Genomic DNA, 20,468 nt, shown 5'->3' with positions numbered 1-20,468 from the left:
CTTGTGGCTAAAACTGGTACTGCAATCACACAACTGGTGGCCAATACACAAAATGACAACATAAACATCAGTTGAGGGCTGCAACTCCACTTTTTAAATGACAATATCCTGGCCAGACCACTGTTGTCAGTGATATAAGTATTTGAAATGAAAATGATTTCTTAATGTCTAGTAACATTTCAGAGCCAATTTATGATTAATTGATATACATTTCTTACATACTGTTCCTTTAAATGAACAATCTGAAAAATATTGGAGAAGTCTGCTATGATATTACTGTAAACCATATGCACGGAAAACAGTGCTGAACCGACACTTATCTCGTTCGCTTATAAATCATCAAAAAAAGTATTTTTTTTCTTTCAGACACTCACTGCCACCACGGCCTCAGCCACTCCGGTCAGCACGGCTGGTCTGAGAGAGTGAAGCAGGATCTTGTTTTCTAGTAGCACAAAGTGTAACAACGTGGCACAGTTTTCTGGGCCCAGGTTCATGAGCAGAGTCCTGTAATCTGCTCCACTGGATAGAGGAAGAGAAAGAGTCCACGTGAGCAGGGTGATTTTACAGAAGCTGTTTGACTCTGTGGTATGACTCTTTATTTTCCAGTGGTAAAGTATTAACTTTATTTTTCCATAAACACAAACTGTCCATTAAACGCTGTAGGAAGTCTAGATAGTTGTTTGAAAGGAGAATGTATAATCATAAAACCAAAAATTTTAATGACATTGAGATATTGGGCAAATTGTAAAAGGATATACAAGATTATTTCAGAGATTACACTTTTGTTCTTACAATGGAAGCTCTATGGGACACAAATATACTAGTCAACCTTAGTGGATCAAAACCTTTCATAAAAGTTGCGGTAAACCAATTTCCAATACCCGTTCTTGTTTTTGGACAACTTTGATTAACTTATTGTTAAAATAATTGTATTTTTAAATATTGTTAACTGCATTACTTTATCTATTTTGTGATTTATGGACAATTTTTACATAAAAATTTTGCAGATGCTTTTTCCAAAGTCAAAACAGCCAAGCGCATACATTTTCAATCATTTTAATTCTGGTAAAACAAAGCACACATATAATGCAGCCTGGAGATGTTTAGTTTTTGATTCTTAAACAAGACTGCAGCAGAAAAAAAACATAAAAATGTATTAATAGCTTTGTTTTTGTTTAATGTTCTGGTGATATAGTTTAATGATCTGGGACCAAGAGCTTTCAGTCTCATAAAAGCTTCTAGGTTGTGCATTAAACCAGATTAAAAAGATAAAAATAAAAGCAGAAAATCCAGATCTTTGTCTTTCAAGTTGGAAACATTTCTTTTGAAAAATAGGTGCTATAAAACAATGGTTCTCAAACTTTATCGGCGTGCGGCCCCCTTGGGTACGGTGTATCCCTTTGCGCCCCCCCCCCAAAAATGTATGACATAAAACATTCTAAAAGGTATAATTTTAATAAAAGAAAACATATTACATTATACAACATATTGCTGTTGGTTAGTAGACTTATTTTTCTGAGGTTTCATTACACATTTTTATTTTATTATTATTATCATTATTATAAATTAATGTCCCTCAGTTTGAGAACCACTGCTATTAAATACCCACAATTCCTCTGATCTAAATTCATGTGTTTATGATAAGAGCAGACATATAAAAGTATTTCTGTGTTCTGAAAGCATTCGGACACTTAAGTCGCACTTCAACATAAATTAACTCGACATGTATGCCACTAGTATAATGGCAATGCATCTCTAAGTGTGCCTTAAGTGTTACATTTTTGCACCCACATTATCTCATTAAATTTGATGCACATGCACATAAAACAAACATTGTTTACCTTAGTGGTAAAGGTGTACAAACAGGTTGGGACAGGATAAGGGTGTCATGCGCCGACAGCTATACAGGAAGAAGAAGAAATAAACAAAGACTTTTAATTCTGGTATTGCAGACAATAATAAAAGGTCTATAGGACAGATATCAATGGTTACCTGCACAAGTATTCTGGGCCTTTGGGGAGAGGGGAAGGAGACATTGTGCATGAAGTGGGAAATGTGCCTAAAAAAATAAAGAAAGGGATTATTTTTATTTACTTGATGATAAATGGTAAACCACAGTACACTGGGCTTTCCTGTTCAAAACAGGTCTGAATGAATCATACCTATTACAGGAATACTGATATCATTAGGTGTAAAATTTCCAAAACATAAACATAATATAATAAGCCATGTCTAAGACTTAAAGGAAAACACCACCATTGTTTTATATTTTAGTATGTTCTTACCTCAACTTGAACAAATTAATACATAGCTATCTTTTTTTCAATGCGTACACTTAATATTTGTACAGCGAGATGTAAATGTGTTAGCATTCAGCCTAGCCCCATTCATTCCTTAGGATCCAAACAGAGATGAATTTAAAAGCCTCCAAACACTTCCATGTTTTCCCAATTTAAAAACACGAGTACATAAGTAGTTACACAAGTAATTATGGTGGCACAAAACAAAATGTGCCGATTTTTTAAGCAGATAAAAATGAGAACTATTTGACCTTGGGGGCAGTAATATGGATGGAAGTTTGAGCGGGAGTAGTCAGGAGTCATGACATTACTGTGCACCAAAGTTCGAAGTGCTGCAAACTAAAGGGCTCGTAATAGTCGTGCGTAGGTCCTACGGCGTAGGTTCCGCGTCGGTTTTCATTTATACTTTTGTGTCGTCGTCCGCGTCGATGTGCAAACACATGCGCAAACCGCTGGTAGGCAGTATCCACGCGTGTAACCACAGTAGCAGCGCGACCGTCAGAGAAGAAGAAGCTTGGCAAGTTAACCCACAAACGAAGAAGAAACAGCAACTTGTTGTGTATGATTTGAGAAGACCAGCAATGATGGAAGTAAATAAACAGTGACTTTTGTTGCAATTTGAGTTAAATCACTCCTCAACTTGGCTCATCTTTGTTTTCACCGTTGCAAACCGAAATACCTATGACACAGTTTTTTTTACCTGATGGGAGGGGTTCTGATGGACCAATCACAGCGCTTGCGGTCCGCGTAGATCTGACGCGCTGTTAAAATTTGTGCGAGGTGCACGTCAGGCTACGCAAAGGCTACGGATAGAACCTACACACGACTATAAATTGGGCTTAAGTGCTCTTCCGCCATACAAACTAGTTCTCATTTTTTATCTGCTTAAAAAAATCGCCACATTTTCTTTTGTGCCACCATACTTACTTGTGCTACTCAGGTAACATTCTTTAAATAGGGAAAACATGGAAGTGTTTTGTGGCTTCTAAATTCATCCCTGTTTGGATCCTAAGGAATGAATGGGGCTAAGCTAAATGCTAACACATTTACGAGGCGCCGTATACAAATTAAGTGCACGCATTGAAAAAGATAGGTATGTATAAATTCGTCCAAGTTGAAATAAGAACATAGTAAAATATTGAAAAACGGTGGTGTTTCCTTTAAGCAATGGGGTGTCTACTACTTCATGGGTCGAGCCCACCAGATAAAAGACATAATTATAAATTAATTTTAAGAAATTATGTAATTTACAGCAAAAAACTTTTATTCAATATGATATTGGTACCATTTTTAAGACAAATTAAAAGTGATAAAGTTATATAACAAACGGTTTGTACTTCTCAATGGGCAGAGGGTTGACTCCATTGGCAGACAGCTTGTAAAGAAACATGAGGAACTTCCTGAAGGACTCAAAGAAAGGCCAGCGAGACAGCACGCAGATGCACTTGTTGGTGTTGACCGTACGGTTAGGTATGACCTCCTTATTCACAGCCGTGAGCAGACCCAGCTGAATCTTCTGTCTTTCGCTAAGACCCTCTATAGAGTATGGCTCATAAAACTGAATTCCAGCTCCGTAAACCTGTTGAGAAAACAGAAACATGATTAAAATACAGAAAGATTTTATGTAACTTAAAAGCAAAAGTGGATCATTGTTGTCCTATTGGTGTCATCAAATGAAGCCGCATAAATACTGATCGTTTTTAAATATATTTCTCGAACATATCACACACACCAGACAAACTGTGGTGCTATCAAATCTTGTGTTTACACTTCTATGAAACTTATCTTACTGATACATATTAAGCTAAAACAGAACAACATCTTTCATCAAAAAACAAACAAAACAAAAAAACACCAAGTTCTTTGGCAATTCTACCATTCATTAAACTTGTTGAAAGGCCCTTTGGATTTAAATTTCTTTTTTACACTTTTCAAGTGGAATTCAATGAACTACCGCCAACAAAAACATAGAAAAAGAGGGCAATTTATCTACTCATTAAGATCAAACCGAGAGTAAAACAAAATGAGAACACTGTAGCAGCTGAATACCAGTAAGATCACACAGACCTCAATAAACTTAAATAAAAGAGTACTCTACCTTCTCTCCCATGGAGTTTGTCAGGACAAATGTGGAGAAGACAGGTAAAGGGTAGCGTGTGTTAGGTGCCCAACACTCAATTTTGGCTCCCATAGGAAGACAGAAGAGGGGCACAGACTCAGAGAGGGGAAATGACTCATAATCTTCTTCTGGATACCGAAAGATCAAACCTTCAAAAGGAAAGATAGTAGTAGAAGTTATAAATGCAAGTATTTGAGTGTGTTTATAGATACAAGGGATCGTATCATTTATTTTCTGTATACAATAGAGAAAACAAATACTATGGAAGTCAATGGGTACCATAAACTGTATGCTTACCATCTATGATATCTTATTTTGTGTTCAACAGAATAAAAAAAAACTCATACAGGTTTAAAACAACAAAATTTCATTTTTGGGTGAACTATCCCTTAACAAAATATCTAAATAAAGAAGAGCATATATTGATTATGATAGGACAAGCAAAACATTTAAAAATAATACATGTATTAGCTTTTGACTTATGCAACACAGGGGCTGTTTACACTTGGTATGAAGATGTGTTTTCATCGATCGGATCACAAGTGGATGAGAGAGACACATTACGTTTACACCTGGTATTTAAATCCGTCTCTTTTGTCCACTTTCGACCGCTTCTGTCCTGAATACTGTGAGGGGACGGTCCGTGAGACGGTGGGCGAGTCTCTCTGCTGTCATTCAAACATGAGCGGCAGTAATTATGAGTTTATATGGACGCAAACTAATATTATGTCGGAGTCCGCTGCTTGTTTAGCAAGTATACATGCTGCACAGTGTTTTGTAGGTTTATATGTTGGAGCTTTCTCTGAATTTTCAGCGCAATTGATGAAATAGGATCGCGCAACTTTCACGCTTTCAAAACGAAACTACGGAGAACACCCGCAGTAGTTTTATCAATGAAAGGCTAAAAATAGCGCTGTTCACCGTATGTTCACGCCAGAAGTCAAAAAAAGACGTAAAACTTGTGTTAAATACCTCAGATTAGATAAATGGGCGGAGAGAAGGCGGTCGCGTGTGGCTGTTCAAACACATTCAACCACATTTGCGTTCCGCAACTCCAAAGCGATCCGATCGAAAGTGGTTTCGACTACCTCTGGATGTGGTTGAAAGTGGTCGAAAGTGGACGCGTTCAAAATGTTTTGAACACCGTTTACACCTGGCATTAACGTCGTCCACTTGTGATCCGATCGACGAAAACGCATGTTAATGCCAAGTGTAAACAGCCTCAAACAATTGTTTGTCAAACAATAAGAAGTTCTCTTAGGGGGCGTGCACACCAAAGCTTTTACGCCCGCGGCCGGCGCACGTTTTCAATTGATTCCAATGGAAACTCTGCTTTTTTTAAATAAGCCAGCAGCTAGCGTTTTTTTCCACGCTGAAAACCGGCGCTCTGCGTTTTTTCCGTGCTTGGCGCTGAGCTTCGAGAGTTGAAAGAGATTCAACTGTGGGTGAAAAGCTCTGGTCGTCAATGTCAGTTCTCACACGGCCATCCAATCACAGTGGAGGAGGGGCGGGACATTACCACAGCAACCCACCGGCTCACAGCTCACTATCACAGCTACCAAAGCACTCGGCTGAAAAACAGCTGGCATTTGGCGTCCTCAAGGCGTTTTCAGCTGGGTTTAAAAGTTTTGGTGTGTCCAGCCCCTTACCGTGCGTTCACACCAGATGCGGAAGAGGTGGCAAAAACACACTATTAACGCGTAGTTGGCCGCTTAAAAAATTTTAAGTGTACTCGCTTCATTTGCGTGTGAAATTCACGACATTCACGCGTAAATTCGCATCATGGGAGGGGCTTATATAGCTCAAATTGAGTAAATTTACCAGATTGTTCGACCTTTTCACGCACTTTCTTCCATACAAGATCCTTTTAATTCCTGTAAAAGTACGAAGATGTCTCGTGTAGCGATGATGATTTTCCTCCATTGTTGTTTTGTTTTTTACCTCCTGTAATCACGTCACTGCTAGAGCAAGCTCTGATTGGTTTACACGCCATTCGCGCTTACCGCACCACAGGATGCCTATTCGCGTCTTTGCATTGACTTAACATGTAAATCACTCGCGCTTTCCACGACTGGTCTGAAAGCTACATTAAGCTCTGGTTGTTTTGCTAGGACACCTTTGTGAAAAGAATCTACTAAACTTACCTGATGATTAACAATAACTGTATGGCTAGAAATACTCTTTAAAAGATTTTAAATATGTAAAGGGTTATTTCTTTACAGATGCCTCTTGGTTTGATTATTTTGTTATCTAATGCAATAAAACTCTTACATACTCTTAAAAGTATGGCTTAAAAGTTCAAACGTCTGGGCCACTGTCGATATGAAATCAAAATGCAGGGCAAAGGTCAAACTTTTCTGTGTTTTAAAATGATATGCTGGTATTTAGAAACAAAAGTTCAAACTGAAAGTAATGAGACAGGAAGTTTTGCTTCTCAATGATTAACACAATGTCATGTGACAGGAAATGATGCAGCGTGCAGATAAACTGTTTTCATAAAAAGTCAACTATGATAAATGCTAAAAGTGTGAAAGGTCATGACCAGCCGCTAAACCGCATTCAGTGTGTTTGTAAACTTTCCTCTTCTCTCAACATTATAAAAGGAAGATAGTCACACTGACAGAAATTGTTTCTTAGAGTCCTGGGACCTGTTTCGCATTTCTGAATCACAGACATGTTGACGATTTAAAAACACTGCACAAATGTAATTTCAATAAAATTACGGTTGCCAGCGTGTTTAGACATTTCTTAAAGGAAATAACAGCAGAGATAGGATGTTGTTTACTGTCAAAATAGCCGGGTTGATATTTATGAGTCTCTCTTATCTTCAGCAGGTAGAAAGCTTCTGACAGTTTAAATCAATCACCTGTGTGTGTGTGTGTGTGTGTGTGTGTGTGTGTGTGTGTGTGTGTGTGTGTGTGTGTGTGTCTCACCAGCTTTATAGGCGATGGAATTTGAGGCAGACACAGACTTCTTGTAACATAAAAACACACTTGATCCCCACTGAGAAAGACAAAAAAAAAACATGTGACAACTGAATTGCGAATAATTCTGAATAATGATCCACATATCATCAGCTACTTTTCACATTATTTAACCCACCATGCCACAGTTGAGGTTCTTGTCCACCTTGCAGAAGGTATGAGGAGGAATTTCACCCTTGTTCGTGATGATGACACAGATGTCTGTGACCGCCAGCGAGTTTTGAGGCTGGACGGGTGGCGCGCGTCGGAACGTGATGAAGATGCGCTGGGACGTGGCGGAGCTGTTGTTGACATTTGCGCAGCGTCCAAACGGTGTGGCCTGGATGACCTCACAACCCTGAATGAGACGCTCTTTGCCCTCATACAGAACCCTACAATAAATGCAGATAAACATCTCAACTCACAGAAACACACATTTAAACAAGAAACTAGTGCTGGGAAATGATTCATAGCGATTAATCGCATTCAAAATAAAAGTGCTTTTTTTGGCATAACGTTTGTGTGTGTACTGAGTAGGGCTGCACGATTTGGGTAATTTTTCCCATTGCGGTTATTCGTGGTAATATTGCGATGTGCGGTTGCGATTATAATAAATGGTATCATGGGTCAACTTGATAGGTTTTAAGGAAAATCCACACACATTTTAGTGATAATGTGTATTTGTAAAACTAGAAATGTTTTCGTCCAGATCACTGTCAATCTCCTCTGCATCCATCTTCGCTCTGGTATTTCAGCGCTGCGCACACACAAGTGACGACACACGCCACACACATTCATGCCACACGTGCACTGCCTTTTTTGTTCGTTTTTCTTTCTTTTTTTAAACAGCAAGGAAAATCAACAAACTGTTATCAGAAAGTTGTGTTAACAAGTCCACACATTTATTTATTTAATATAATTGCAACATTTTGCTGTCATATAATCGCACACGCTGACATCGCGATTGCGATGCGATTAATTGTGCAGCACTAGTACTGAGTGTAATTATTATGTATATTTAACCACATACACAAACATATAGTAATTTCAGATTTTTTTTAATTTATATATATATATATATATATATATATATATATATATATATATATATATATATATATATATATATATATATATATATATATATATATATATATATATATATATATATTTTTTATTTATTTAATTATATATAAGAATATATAAAAATATACATAAATACTAGGGATGCACCGATACTGGTATCGTGTATCGGCCTCGATACCACATTTTCTAAAGTACTCATACTCGTTAAAAGTCCCCCGATACCTGGAATCGATACCACGGTTTGAGAAATGTCTATGTTTGAGCGGCGTGTAAGGGGTTAATGCCTCGTGTTGTCCAAAGAGGCAGAGTTTACAACAAACTGGAAAACTAGTCCTTTGTTTTTTTGTTAAATTATATGACTAAAGCTGTTACCTGTAAATTTTAATCATGTTTTTATTAAGTACTCGGTATCGGTATCGGCAAGTACTGAAATGCAAGTACTCGTACTCGTATTCCAAAAAAGTGGTATCGGTGCAACCCTAATAAATACACATGTAAATGTTTCTTAAATACATACATGAACACGTGTGTATTTATATATACATAATAATTACACACAGCACACACTTTATATATATTATGCAAAAAATCTCTTTCATTTTGTATGCGATTAATCATTACTTAAAGAAACATAAAATAACATATAAACTATTATTCTCCAGAGGCCATCTTTTCATTCGGCAACCCACTTAGACAGGTATAAGTAAAAGTGACGTAATGCCCAATGGAGGCAACCAAATCATGAAATGTGACCATTTAACCCATCCAAGTGAGTAGTAAACACTCACCCGGAGCAGTGGGCAACCATACACTGCAGTGCCCAGGGAGCAATTAGGTTTAAGGTGCTCAACGTCACTTTAGTGTGTTACTGACGGCTGTGAGAATCGAACCAGTGACCTTCAGGTTATAAGCCTGACACTCTAAACATTAAGCTAGTAGAACATCTCACTATAAATCGCATATTTCCCAGACCTTGTGTTCATGCATGTTTGCATATAACGAGAGAAAGGAAATGTGAAAGAGGCTAATAAAAGACAGATATAAGGAAATAATCACAGTTGGGCAGGATGACTTGTAATATAGCATGTAATACAGAAGTAGATTATAAATAAGCTAATGTTCTTAGACTTGAATGATCCAGAGTAAGATAACAGTCTGGAAAGAACTGCTGGAGGGAAATGATTCATTTCAACCAGTCATATAAAACCTCTAATGCTTGCCACAGCCTTAACTATTCCACAAACTTCTGCTAAAACCCTTAAAATATAACCTATAAGAGTTCAAATAAACTTAAAACCTTGCTATATTTTTGTTAAATGTAAACATTTGTTTGTGACCCACACTTCAGACAACATGTTAACCAATGAGATGCCCAAAATAAAGCCAAGTGCAACCCAACCTTGGCAGCCCTGGGCAAATGGAGTAAATGCTTTACCAATGACTACATTACATTCATCTTGATATTTAATATCCTGAAGTAAGATGGCCATGAGTCGCACTAATGCACTCGATAACACTCACAGTTTACTGGTGATGACCGCAAATAGACTTTTTTGAATGCACGGGTCTCACTTCGCTTAGTACAGTGAAGACAAACAGGATGCTAATAATTGTAAATAGAAGGGTATAAATATAGAAATGTAAAGATTACCGGTTTAATGGTTAACCGCATCATTTTTAAATTATAGTGCAAGTGTCATGGCTCGAAAACACCAGCATCAACCAATTTAAGCAATAACGTGAGACAAACACATCTGCTCTCAAGTGTTTTTGATGACAGTCCTGACTGAATTTAAATCCAAACAATTTTCACATTTAGGGAAATCTAGTTGTACTGACACATGTTTAATTTATATTTATTTATATTTCTTTAGACAGATCCATCTTTTCTATTCATTTTCCCTTAAATCTGTTTGTTTCTTCCACGATTGCTTTGAGAGCAGGTGCCGTGCAGCTTACTCCTGGGACATTAATCTGATGAAAATCTGATTTACTTACTTGTGTTTTATCTGAACAAGATGAACATTTATCTCATGACCCCAAATGTGCCATGATTAATGTTATTTATTTGACATTTATGCGAACAAAAGTGCACTTAAATGTAAAATCTATTTTAAATATGGTTTGCATCAGTACTTTTTTAATTTCTAGAAATTGTTCACAAAACCATGATGACATTGATAACTGTGGTGAGTTTTGATCACTGTAACCCAAACAAAACAAATGTTTTGGTTTCTTGAAAATGAGGGAAGATGGCGACCATGGATTACCGCTATATGATGGGAGGTTTGGCAGCTGATCTGTAGTTAAGATTGTATACATTATATAGTACACATTTTACACAGTAACGTTAGCTAAGTGTAGTTTTTGGTATGCTTTAGCTATGAGTTGAACCAAGGTAATCTAGCATTTACTCTAAAAGGAATTTGTTGTTATTGATTCTTAGCGGAGTTTACCGGAAGTTATGTTTGTTCCACGAAAGCTATTTGTTTATGTTATTACTGCTGAAACTGTCTTTAGACGATTTCATCGGACGCACGTGCACTGACGCGATACACATCTACTCCAAACTTTACTTCCGTTTAAGTTACGTTTGTTCCACGAAAGCCATTTATTGAAAGCCAGAAGTTATGACGTGAGGTTTAAAGGAACAGTATGTAGGATTGTGGCCAAAACTGGTATTGCAATAACAAAACTTGTGGCTAAAACTGGTACTGCAATCACCCAACTGGTGGCCAATACACAAAATGACAACATAAACATCAGTTGAGGGCTGCAACTCCACTTTTTAAATGACAATATCCTGGCCGGATCACTGTTGTCAGTGATATAAGTATTTGAAATGAAAATTATTTTTTAATGTCTAGTGACATATCAGGGCCATTTTATGATAAATTGATATCAATTTCTTACATACTGTTCCTTTAAAATAGTTGCCATGCCAAGACCATGACACTTAACATACATGAAAAGGCCTATTCATTCTATATTGCGCTGCCCCAAAACTTACCCAATGTCAATCAGTGGGGGTTTTCCATGACCCCTCTTGTAGCACAGAAAGAGTTCAGGGCTTTTGAGGCTGCCATGGTTCAGATTGGCTGGCTGGCCGCTGTAGGTGCTCTCGATGCAGGTGAACCCCTCAGGTACGGTTTCTCCTACTGACTTGTTGATGACAGCTAGGTCTATGATGGGTGCCTTTGGTCCACTGGATTTGGCTTCGGACAGATCCTGCTCTAATGGTGTGGATTTGTCCGTCAGGCCAGCCACGACGAAGTAGTCCGTCACACGGTGACCCTTATCCTCAATCATGGCTGGACGGGCCTGTTCAGAGAGAAACAACACATGGTATTTATTAAAGGCACAATATGTAATTTTTCACCAATAGGGGTCGCTAAACAGAAACAATGGCGTAGCTTGATGAAGCTGTGAAACAGCGTGGAACGATGGGAGTTGTAGTTTTCACTGTTAAAAGCAATTGATCTGACAAGACGGACAAATTATGTTCATGGACAAGTTACATTATAATTTAAGCCCACAGTGTGCCTTGACAGAAGCAACAACAGCGCGTCATGCTAGATGCTACAAGTACTATGTCTGTATATGGCGCTGCACAGATCAATTGGCAAATGTGATCCATGGAAGCTTTAATGCAAAAATCTTACATATTGTGCCTTTAAAGGTCCACTGTATAGATTTTTAGCAGCATTTGGGGGTGAATTGCAACCAACGGCTCAGTCCACAGCTCACCCCTGACCCCTCCTTTCGAAAACACAGTGAACCTACGGTAGCTGCCACAGGACAAACATGTCGTCTTATGTAGCGATGGAACAATCTATAAAACAGTTTGTTCGTTTTTAGCTACTGTAGAAACATGGCGGGGTGAAATGGAAACTTCGATAAGGAAATGTATGTAGATAAAAATGGTTCATTCTAAGGTAATAAAAACAATACAGCTCCTTTTGTAAGGTCTTTATACACCACTGATAATATAGTTATCATATATAGTTATAATATATATATTATATTGCATTTCTGTCAAGAGATCCTTCTAAAAATTTACCTTTAAATCAATATTTTATTTAATCTAGAAACCTACACACTAGGACTATTTTACCCCAGTGCTGGTGGGATACTGTCCTGCAGAGTTTGCCTTCAACCCTAATAAAATGCTGCTACATACCGAGACATAACGCACAGAATTTCCATGTTAATGTAGTCCATTAATAATGCAATGAGCAGTTCTTCACTGCTAAAAGTGAAACAAAAGACAAAGTTTTCTGTAATGCATTAACATTTAACCTTACAATTTAAAGCAAAGTGCACACAATAATCACATTTTTCAAAGCAGGAATATTAAAACACACTTTCAGCAACAAGTGTTCAAAAGTCCTAATGCAGTCCATAAGATGGGGCCGGACACACTTATTAGTTATGCATACGGGCTTTGAATTGGTATGACTAATATAGCTATCTACAGGCAAAAAAGCTCTCAATTCGGCTTTCTGTACTCTACTAAAACGCCTTCTGCTCTTTTCTCTACATTTATTCAATTTTGAAACAATCAGCAAATGTTTTATCAGAGAGAGAGAGAGAGAGAGGGAAAGATGTAGTACTTATTAGGACTGCACAATATATAATTTCAGCATTGACATCACAATGTGTGCATCTGCAAAAGTCACATCACCAAACATACAAAGCTTACTTCTCAAAAAAAAAAAAAAAAAAAAAACTTTTTTGGAATATTTTTGACCCCTTTGCCAGTGGTACACTATCTAAGAAAGGTTTTCCACGGCAGAAGTAAATCACATATGTGAGATATCAGTAAAAAAAAAAAAAGGAAGGCAGAAGTTAATTCCTCAAATCATCTAGTATTTCTTATATATCAATATACATTGCAGAAAAAACATAACATTGCAATGTAAGCTTCCCCCCACTAGCATGCAAGCCTACTAGTACTTAAAACCTTTTCTTTGATTCACTGAAAAGGATTTTAACTGGAAAGGCCAGGCCTATATATTCAATAACCAATACTGCAGCCAATCACAGCAGTCTGCCTGAGGTCACAATGACCCAATGGCACAAATGAATGACTGACACAGACAGAGTATTTTATTGAATCCATGGACATTTCTTTATGTGTACATTACAATGTGTATAATAAAGCACATCAAAAGATCTTGATGTCCAATATCGCAGTACAAAATGTTCAAATATTGAAATTGAAAAGTGCATGAAAGGGACACAGTTACTAAAGTGAAAGGGCAGATATAGTCAAAGAAACATGCTTTAAAGTGACACCACAAGCATAAATCGATGCATTAACGCCATTAGAAAACATTCTTCAGACAGAGTCTTGCATATTTAAAGAGATACTAGCGCTTAAGAGAGCTAACAGGAGTACACATTGATTAAGGGCTTTCTGGGTAATTACGTTCTGCCATTTATAAAAGCCCAATTCTGAGGCTGTAATTAACAAGAGAGACACTAATTAAGTCAAACATTTTTAAATTAGAAGATGCAAAGTACTGCACAAGTTTTAAGGCCAACTTTAAAACGAACAAGGAGAAAAACTGATGCAATTTTTTCCTTTTTATGACGCTGCTTGATTTACAATTACGCATTAATCTTGACTTAAAGTGCATCAAAGGTTTATCAGTAACTTATGGTGTGTTGAACCCATTATGTTTTGTGACGCTTTACACAATGCTCTACAAAATGAGCTACAGGAACACTAAGACCAGAGCAAGACATGATGGTCTTATCGTTCGTCAAAATGTAATAACTTTTCAGCCCATGTTTTTCTCTAATGTCATCTCAACTCCGCAGGCTGTTGAGCAATACTAACCAACATAGCCAACCACATGGCTTTGTATTGTAAATGTATCTGGGGGGAATTAACATGCTTGGTCCCAGCAAAGGACAAATACAGGAATATACTGTAATAGCATTTAACCTTAATTTATGTTACCTTTTATAATCTATTAAAATTATGCTCACAACGTTATCGTGGACTCCATGAACGACAAATACATTGCCAAACATAGCAAAAGTACAAAAGGCCTTGTCCAGAATGCCATCATTGTTCAAAAAAGTACTCAAGTCCATGAAATCCAAGTTCTGCTCTTTGAAATTTATCTAAGACATGTAAAGACAAAGAGTTCAAGTCATAGACTGTAAAAAAAGATGAAGACGACGCCTGTACGCTCTCTTCCATTGATGAAAAGTGAAGCCGTCTGTCCCGATACGGCGCTGACATCTTGGGTCTTGAGTGTGCGCAGTAGCGATTTCGGGACCAGTCGTGCGCAGGAAGTAAAGCCGCGAAATCAAGGCCCCGCCCTTGCAGAATGCGCATATCACAGCTGTCAATAATTAAGTGACACCACTATTAAAAGCATTAAATTACTAACTTAAAACAAACTTATTTTAAAAACAAACACTTGAATTTACATCAGCGTGATAAAAACTACAGTAAATGACAGAAATCGGCTTCGGAAAAAATATAATTGAAGTGTAATTAAATTGTTGAGGAGGTCTCAAGTCCCATTTAATAACATAGGGGAGGCGGGGTTTATGACCTATACTTGGACCAGTCACTGGGGGGATCGAGACGTTTTGGCTTCGCTTTTCAGGGCTTGTGCGGCACACTTGGTTCAGGTATATAAAAAAATAAAGGACATATTACCTCTCAAAACAAATGTAAACTTAAGGATCAAATGGCTGTCAGGAAAAAAACGTGTCTACAAATGTGAACATTCCTTCTAACTTCAAAAGGATTTCAGAGAGAGAGAAAGGAAGTGAAAGTTTCCAGTCATCATTTGACTGATCCAGTCCACTTTGCTTATTTTCCCCTTACAAAAACCTTTCCATAAAACTTTAGATGAGATTCGTAACCAATTTAGCTGCAGTGGACAAGTATATTGACACCATGTTCTTGCATAAGTACCGTGTAAATTTAAGTGCTGATTCATTCCCTGTGGGAAGAATGAATTGAAAATCATTAAACTCCGTTATAAAAGCTCCAGTACTGCATTAATATTTAAACAAAATCCATTCAACTGGGGCAAATAAGCAGATATATAAAAATATCCATCTAGGAGACAAAGAGAGAGAGTGGGAGAGACATACAGTACATTGGCTGAACTGCTTGTTTTGACCATATTTTACTCAGTCTGACACTACAATGAAAGATTACAGGGATTAAGAGTCAAGATCTTAGCCAAGTTCATGATGGAAAAACCCGAAGCTCTCAACACCATATTCGCTTCAAAGCGTTCTGGAAGCGAACCTACACAAAACGTAAAATTGATACATTATAACATTTTGTACCTGTCTGCTTGTCTATTAAACTTACACAATGCCAACTCTGGTGGACATTGTTAAGGCTGTAAATTTGGACTTGGAAAAACAAGATCTACAAACAGCAAGTTTAGGTTGGTTATTAAGTATGACCAGGCAGACTAAGAACGTTAGAAAGTTAAAACTGATTTACATTTGAATAAAGTGATCAAGTCATGGCAGCATTTTTACATTACTTTCAAAACAATTAAAACTTTTTATAAGTCACAGCAACAACCCATACATTAATTTATTTGTGGCGGACCGCCAGTTGGCTCACAGCGCTCAGCTGTGGCTCTAAAGCCAGTTTTAAATTGGTGTGCACAACAAAAATGGCGTCATTGCAAACTGGTGCACTCGCAAGACCCCATTTCACGACATTTTCAGTTTGTATGTGGCTCCGCATCGAAAAATCACCAACCTGGTCGCACATTAAAAAAAAGACTTGTAAAGACTATTTGAATATATTTAAGCAAAGTTTTTTACAGTTTGCGGTCCATGAATTGATTTTATTTCAAAGTACATTGACTAATAGTGCCTAAAACCCGTACTAAATACACTACTTTGTGATGGTTCACCTTTTGTAAAGAGCCATGTCTATCTGGCTTGTTGCCACTGGCATTGAAATCTTTTATGTAATGACATAGTTTGAAAGACCCATACTGTGAGAGCCAGGAAAATGATTCAATGACTTCGCACAAAAAAGGAAATCATTAAAACTTTCCAACAATAAGACCCCACATCTCTCTTGTCCAGCTCTTTAAGACCTCGGGTGGTTAAAAAATGTGCCCAACAAAGGACTTGGCCTTGACCAAAAAAATAGTCTAACAACTCAATAAACCACAAATGATTGCTAACACACAAAAGATGAGAAATTACAGAAGATGAAAAGGAGTTCAGTGCTCAGCAAAACAAGAAAAACATCACTGCAGCATTGATCTTTATTGGAGGGATAAACCATAATTAGTTGTACTTGCTAAGGCAAGCATCTATATTACTATTGCTTATATAAACCCCTAACCCTCAATTAAACTCTACTGGGCAACTCTTTCGGCACTGTTTGTGCTATGGACATTAACGTAGAAGGACTGAATGTCATGAATGATACTTCAAATTAGCGGTGGGTGATATGAACAAAATTTTATATGACGGTAGGTTTAATTTTATATCATGACAGCGATATGTATCATGGTAGTTTTTTTATCTTTTAATAAGGATATGGCTAGGAACTATACTCTCATTCTGGTGTAATATTCAAGGACTTTGCTGCCGTACCATGGCTGCAGCAGGGGCAATGATATTACGCATTGCCCGAAAATAGTCCCCAGCTACTGAAAGCTACCAATGAGACTATTTTTGGGCTCTGCGTAATATCATTGCGCTTGCTGCAGCCATGTTACGTAGGGCCCTATAAAATCCGTTTTTTCCCCCCCAAATACCGTTTTATTTTTTCCCAAATTCTGTTTTATCCGTTTTAATTTTTGCAAATTCCATTTAAGTGCATGTATCTTTGCGCTCACAGTGAACAGAATGTTGACAAAACTTACAAAATAACAGTTCGGTCACATAAAAGTCATGTGTGAACTGCTGGGAAGTGCTTAGTGTCGAATTTCTTAATTTTTCCGCTGACGAAAGCAGAGTCGTGGAGAGCCGCTTCGCCATGGTTTCAGTGTTTTGTAGGGGGGTCTGAAACGACGGGAGGGGGTTGTTGCCCAGATTTACTTCCTCCAGTCTGCATTTCCCCCAGACATACGTTCTTCTCCCACACAAAAACAGAATTTTATTCAAAATATGTAAAATTCCGCGAAATTCCGCGTTGACACTAGATTCCGTGTTAATTTGCCAATTCCGCGATTCCGTGATCGCGGAAATTATAGGGTCCTAGTTACGGCAGCAAAGTCCTTGATTATTACACCAGAATGAGAGTATAGTTCCTAGCCATATCTGCCTAGAAAAAAAATCACAACTTTTAATTTTCTTTCGGTCTTAGTAAACGATGCAACTACGGAAGGGTCAAGTTTCAAATAGGAAAAAAATTCAAACTAATTGGTCCTTTTTGAGCGTGATGCTAATGGTCTAATCAGATTCGGAATCGGATGTGCGACTTGCACGCTCCCCTCTCATAGCCTCAAATAGAGATAAGATTTCTACCGGTTTATCATATCACCTTCAAATGGTGCGATTTGTTCAAAAGGGGTTTGCTATATATGAAGAAACTAGAGGATTGTTAAACAGGCCAGCTAAATAGGACTTGCACTTACACCCCATTCAGACCGGCAGCGACTAGCAGTAGCAGAGCGACACAATCTCAATCATTTCAATGGAAGCTTGCCGACTTCCGGCAACACGAGTGACAGTAACCATTGGTGACAGGAAGTGGGCGCGTCCAGCGATAAAAACAGAGTTGAGAAAAGTTTATCTTTATGCAAATGAATAGCGATTTTCTGGAGAGTGAAGCAGAGGAGTCAACCGTCTATCAAAAGTTACTTTACAAAATATAAAAATCTAGTTTCTGCCATTTCCAGTCCACAAACAGATGCATAAACTCCAAAGCAAACTAGCTTGCAAGCTGGACGCTACAGCATTCAAGTCCTTCTTGATTTTCTTTTCACTAAGCTGAGATTTACAGCAGTGTGGCCATGACTACAGTTTGTTGGTCACTGAATTGTAAAGCCAGACACCTACCCTCCTATTTCACTCTGGTTTTTCTCTTCTACTTCATTAGCCACACCGTAAAAACAGCTTAGAAAGCGGCTTTAATTCACAACGCAGATCAAGTTTGAATTCTGGTCATTTTGATTGGTTGAATATTTCTGAAGCGTGGGCAGTGAAAAGTCTGGGTTTTAACAGCAGCAAGGAAACAGATTCAGTCTTTCCATTCCAAAGATGGAAAGGTCTACAGAGAGGAAAAGTGGATCACACATCAGCAAAAAACTGTTGTCAGTTCTGTTTAAGAATTATATAAAACACTTATTTCGGTTACAAACAATTACATTGTACAGTTGAAATGATTCCCTTAATTTCCCTTAACATTGACAATGAGTGAGTGAGTGAGTTTAGCTATGCCGTATGAACTGGCCTGGAGCAGACACCAAAGCTGTCTAGTAGTACTACAATACATTTGATTTTATCCAAAGTGAATTGTGCATTCAGAATATACACTTTTATTATCATGTGTGTTTTATGGAAATCAAACCCACAACACATTCCCAATGCAATGCTCTCCAGTTGAGCTACAGGATACCTGCCACGTCTTACAAGACAACAAACACACTGCTTGCCAAAAACCGAACAGCATCACACAACCTGTACAAACAAGCACTAATACAGCCATACAAAGTCAGCGTCTTTGTTCTAAGCATTAATAGAGATGGGATATGCATGGGAAAGACTGAGTCACTGGAGTACAGTTTACGTCGGTGTGGGCACTGCCATCTGCCAGGCATAAGTTCAGTCCTAATGTGGTGCTTGCTGTGATTGGCCTCAAACAACAAACATAAACAAAGTGAGAATAGAGCCAAACTGCGTTTACGCCAAGGAAGCTGGGCCTATACAGCAAAACAAAAATGACAAAACACACCACAGACATACCAGACTAAAGTGAATGTACCAAATATGCACAAGAAAATATTTGTAATGGTCTCTTGCATTACACACAATTCCTTGAAGTGAGTGTTTTGGTGGTGGAAATTTGCTACATTGCTGGACTCAAATTTGTGCAAAACACTACATAACCTTGAATTAAGGTGAAGACAAACCAAAAAGTTTGGAAGCATTTTGGGAGCAAGGACTAGGCACCAAGTGTCTGATAATTGTTGGAGGTGAGGAGACGGCTTGAAAATGTTTATTTTTTGGAAACAGACAGGGTTGGGGAGTCAAATAGGTTAAGGAAGCACTGCTCTAGGGGGTTTAAGCCCATCAAGTCCTGTTAAAGACAAACTCAAGTCTACTTGCTAATGAGATGTTACTTGGTTACATGCCATTTAGCAGTAGCTTAGAGGGTGCTAATTGCAGGTACAACCTCACCCCAGCATCCTGTGGCTAAATGTCTCGCTTCAGGGCACCACTGTTATAAAACAACATTACAAACACTCTGTAATGTCCAGGTTTCTACGAACTCAACTGAAACTGTAAACAATATGCAAGCAATTTGTACTGGTTTGGTTAAACAAACTTCAATAGAAAAATAATCCACGTATTATTTGAACAATACAATGGCATCTGAGGTATTCCCCAATTTCGTAGACATTTGTAGGTGGATCTAACACAACCAATATTCATTATGAAAGTCACTTTCTTCTGATCCCATTTTTAAACCCTAGTTAGTGTGTAATGTTGCTGTTAGAGCATAAATAATACCTGCAAAATGATAAAGCTCAAAGTTCACTGCCAGGCGATATATTTTCTTTAGAGCTGCAACTAACGATTATTTTAATAATCGATTAATCTGTCGATTATTTGTTCGATTAATCGATGAATCGGATAAAAAACAAAAAACAAGAAAAGCATTCATTTCAAACCCCTTATTCAAAACAGAACTAAAATCTTTAGAAATTGCACAAACATGTTGCTCCTTGAACATACCTGAGCTGTTACAATAATAACCCTTGTGCATTGTTCAAATTTACTACCCTTTCGTGTTGTTAGTGGATGAAAACATCCACT

At 37.7% G+C, this 20,468-nt stretch overlaps 1 protein-coding gene across 2 annotated transcripts in view; it reads right to left on the bottom strand.

Annotated features, from left to right (window-relative positions):
• dennd4c (DENN/MADD domain containing 4C) overlaps nt 1–20,468 on the bottom strand; it is a 71,675-nt gene that overhangs the window by 26,701 nt on the left and 24,506 nt on the right. For both annotated transcript variants that reach the window (XM_065288935.2, XM_065288936.2), the window contains exons 2-9: nt 11,479–11,789; nt 7,522–7,774; nt 7,353–7,422; nt 4,399–4,568; nt 3,638–3,879; nt 1,993–2,059; nt 1,842–1,900; nt 375–519 (exon numbers count right to left, since the gene is read on the bottom strand). In XM_065288935.2, the coding sequence (XP_065145007.1) occupies nt 375–519; nt 1,842–1,900; nt 1,993–2,059; nt 3,638–3,879; nt 4,399–4,568; nt 7,353–7,422; nt 7,522–7,774; nt 11,479–11,777 (1,305 nt within the window). In that variant the 5' untranslated portion in view covers nt 11,778–11,789. The remainder of the gene's footprint in view (nt 1–374; nt 520–1,841; nt 1,901–1,992; nt 2,060–3,637; nt 3,880–4,398; nt 4,569–7,352; nt 7,423–7,521; nt 7,775–11,478; nt 11,790–20,468) is intronic.

The sequence above is a fragment of the Paramisgurnus dabryanus genome, chromosome 2 (genome assembly GCF_030506205.2).
Source record: "Paramisgurnus dabryanus chromosome 2, PD_genome_1.1, whole genome shotgun sequence".
Lineage (NCBI taxonomy): Eukaryota > Metazoa > Chordata > Actinopteri > Cypriniformes > Cobitidae > Paramisgurnus > Paramisgurnus dabryanus.
The sequence above is the reverse complement of the archived record's forward strand: the minus strand, read 5'-3'. Positions and strand labels throughout refer to the sequence as shown.